Genomic DNA, 2,993 nt, shown 5'->3' with positions numbered 1-2,993 from the left:
GTGATCTGATAGATTGATACATCATACAGAAAATTGTACATTTTTTTATCAGCTACCACGATCTTTCAATAACAATATTATTCCTTAAGCCATACACAAACATAAACTATACATTTAAAATTCAAAAGCACAACTAAACTTGACTACGTTTTTATTCTTCTGCTCTTCTTCACTATCCTTAATCATCACTATTCACATTTCTCCCCTTCATGATTATTTATTATTGCACCAACCCTAGCTATTCCCGCAAATATCATTGCTTCCCATGTAAGCCACCCTAGAGAGACACAGACACTAACAATATCACCTAAGACATTTGGATATATAATCTCAGAGTCGGTCGCTTCCAATGAAGGGAAAAAAGGGTTTGTAAAAGTAATGCCTAAAAAGAGTCCTCTCTGGTTCTCTCTCTCACTCAGAATTTTATTCAAAATATGGTTCTTTTCTCGCTGAAAATTGGTATATATTGGCACTGCTTAATTATTATTCGACTAACTTGGAAAAATCGTGGAAGGGAAAAGAAGACATATCTTGCATCAGATCTTCCAAATCCCATTGATCTCCCACTAGGTTTTGATCTCCTAAGTGATGCTCATTAATAACAGTATGATTATTGATGATCTTATTGCTATTTCCTAACCCAAACATGCCCTCTCCCTCTACTCTACTTGAGCTCTGAATCATTTGATGATGATCATTAGTGTAATTGAAGCAACTATTATTGAAGTTGTTGTAGTGGCTTTTCACACTAAGATCATGAAAATTTGGGACCTCGATATTGCCTCCACGACCACCTTCCAGGTTGCAACTAGGCTGTAGTAATGTTGTCCCATAATGTCCATTATTATTATAAAGCCCTTCTTCTATGTCGCCGAGTTCTGCAGATAAAGGAAAATTACCAGCTCCTTCGACATTGTTCGTGTCAAGATGATGATTCAACGTGAAAAAGGTATCGGAAACTAATTGATCTCCGAAGATGATGGGGACTTGCATGGACAAGGAGGATGACGTGGAGGAATTAGAGAAGTTCATGGGCATTAATGGGTCGATCATGCTTGATGAGTTTCCACTGATCAGGACATGATTTTTAGGGTCTGATGATGAGGATGTCGAGGATGATGAGTTGTTTGGTGATGAAGATGAGGAAGTGTTGTTATTTTTGAACCTTTTCTTCAATGTAGAGTTCCAGAAATTCTTAATCTCATTGTCTGTTCTTCCAGGAAGACGCGCAGCAATCTGAGACCATCTGAATATGAGGAAAAAATTAATTATTAATTGGACCAAACCCTATAGAATTTTAAATTACTCATGATTTACAGAGATTCGTGGAAGGCAATAATGTGATTGAAAAATGTGCAGTCTGAAGGCATTAGATCATAGCTCTAAAAGGATAATATATAAGCTGAACGAGTAGAGCAGAACAATATGCAGTTTTATATGTAAAAGACAATCAAAGGGGAAAAAATTGAAAGTTACTTATATTGTAGATATTTGTACAAGAGAATTAAAATTATCATGTGTCTCTTTTTGGGATATCAGGGAAGGTTTATTTTGGTTGAATGAAGTGTGCAAATATATATATATATATATATATATATATATATATATGCATATGCATATGCTTCATAACAAGAAATCCCAAATGACAGAAAATTAATATATAGTACTATCTCATTTGGCTTTTTCACGGGAGATGTACTTTTACATGCAGTTGTTCATCTTTCATTCTAATATAATTCTGCTAAACCAAATTCTTTAGCTTGTAATGTATAAATATGCAATAAGTAATCAGAGCTGTGATGAAACTGAGATGGGCTTAGGATAAGCTTATCTAGGTTTTTTTTTTTTAAAAGAATATTTCTACTCTCACTTCCTCTTGAGATACCGAACAATTAATAACATATGCATGACCAAAAAAAAAAACAACTTGAGAGAATTGCAAGGCAAATAAGAACATGGTTCAGAACAATGTCGGAGGAAAAATGAGTTCGTTACCTGTTGCCAAGGAGAGAGTGAAGATGAATGATGAGGTGTTCCTCATGAAGGGAAAAAGCACCACGTTTGAGGTCAGGTCTGAGGTAATTGATCCAACGCAGCCGACAACTTTTGCCACAACGAAGAAGTCCAGCGTTTCTGGCAATGTCACTCCAACAACCTTGTCCATTCGTCACCATGTACCTCATCAGCTTCTCGTCTTCCTCCGGCGACCACAGCCCTTTCCTCAGCTTGCTCTTAGTATTACTGTTATTGTTCTTCATTTTGTCCTTCGCCATCATCAAATCTAGCTAGTTGCTATTTATTGCTACACACACAAACAAGCATTAATATATAAGGCAAGCTTCTTAAGTGATGGCCTTGTGGTGATGTAAGAGAAAATTACTATACCTACATATATATATATATATATATATATGAGCGTGCTTGTGTAGAGAAGAATATGAGAGAGAGGGGGGGGGTAGCTTCATGGGGTGGGAATGGTGATGATGATTCTGATGGTTTCGTGGGGTTTGCTTCAAATAGGAATTATATGAATATTATATATGTGTTCATGTATTGAGCCTTTTGAGTTCGTTGGCTGATCCTGGGAAGAGTACAAAACGGACTCAAGGGGGACCTTCCCTTCAAAAATTATAATTTTTTTTACATATGCTGAACAAGAGTTTTTATGTAGGAATAGTTTTCATTGCAAATGATTGAACACGAAACTTTCAGAAACCAACATATATATATTATAAATAATTAATTTTATTATTTTTTATTTTTATAAATTAGTTATCTAGTTTTTACATTTAAAACTAGAAAATATATGTCAATTTAAATTTGCAATAATAGAAGATGCATTTTATTAAAACAAAAAAGGTGGAAAAAAGGGTACTACCTCCGGTTCTAATTATAAGATCTCGTTTATAGTTTACAAATAAGATCTTATAAATAGGACCGGAGGTAGTACCTGAGTGTGTGCTTAGAAATACATATGTGAACGCAATCTCTTA

At 34.9% G+C, this 2,993-nt stretch overlaps 1 protein-coding gene across 1 annotated transcript; it reads right to left on the bottom strand.

Annotated features, from left to right (window-relative positions):
• Positions 1-483: 483 nt before the first annotated feature.
• Positions 484-2,276, bottom strand: LOC114733631 (transcription factor MYB83-like). Its single transcript, XM_028921125.1, has 2 exons — positions 1,996-2,276; positions 484-1,246 (listed from the first exon to the last, which is right to left on the bottom strand). The coding sequence occupies exons 1-2, from the start codon at positions 2,274-2,276 to the stop codon at positions 484-486; spliced, it is 1,044 nt and encodes a 347-aa protein (XP_028776958.1).
• Positions 2,277-2,993: the final 717 nt, after the last annotated feature.

The sequence above is a fragment of the Neltuma alba genome, unplaced genomic scaffold (assembly GCF_004799145.2).
Source record: "Neltuma alba isolate B1F8T4 unplaced genomic scaffold, ASM479914v2 tig00013022_pilon, whole genome shotgun sequence".
Classification (NCBI taxonomy): domain Eukaryota; kingdom Viridiplantae; phylum Streptophyta; class Magnoliopsida; order Fabales; family Fabaceae; genus Neltuma; species Neltuma alba.
This window is presented reverse-complemented; position numbering and strand designations above follow the sequence as displayed.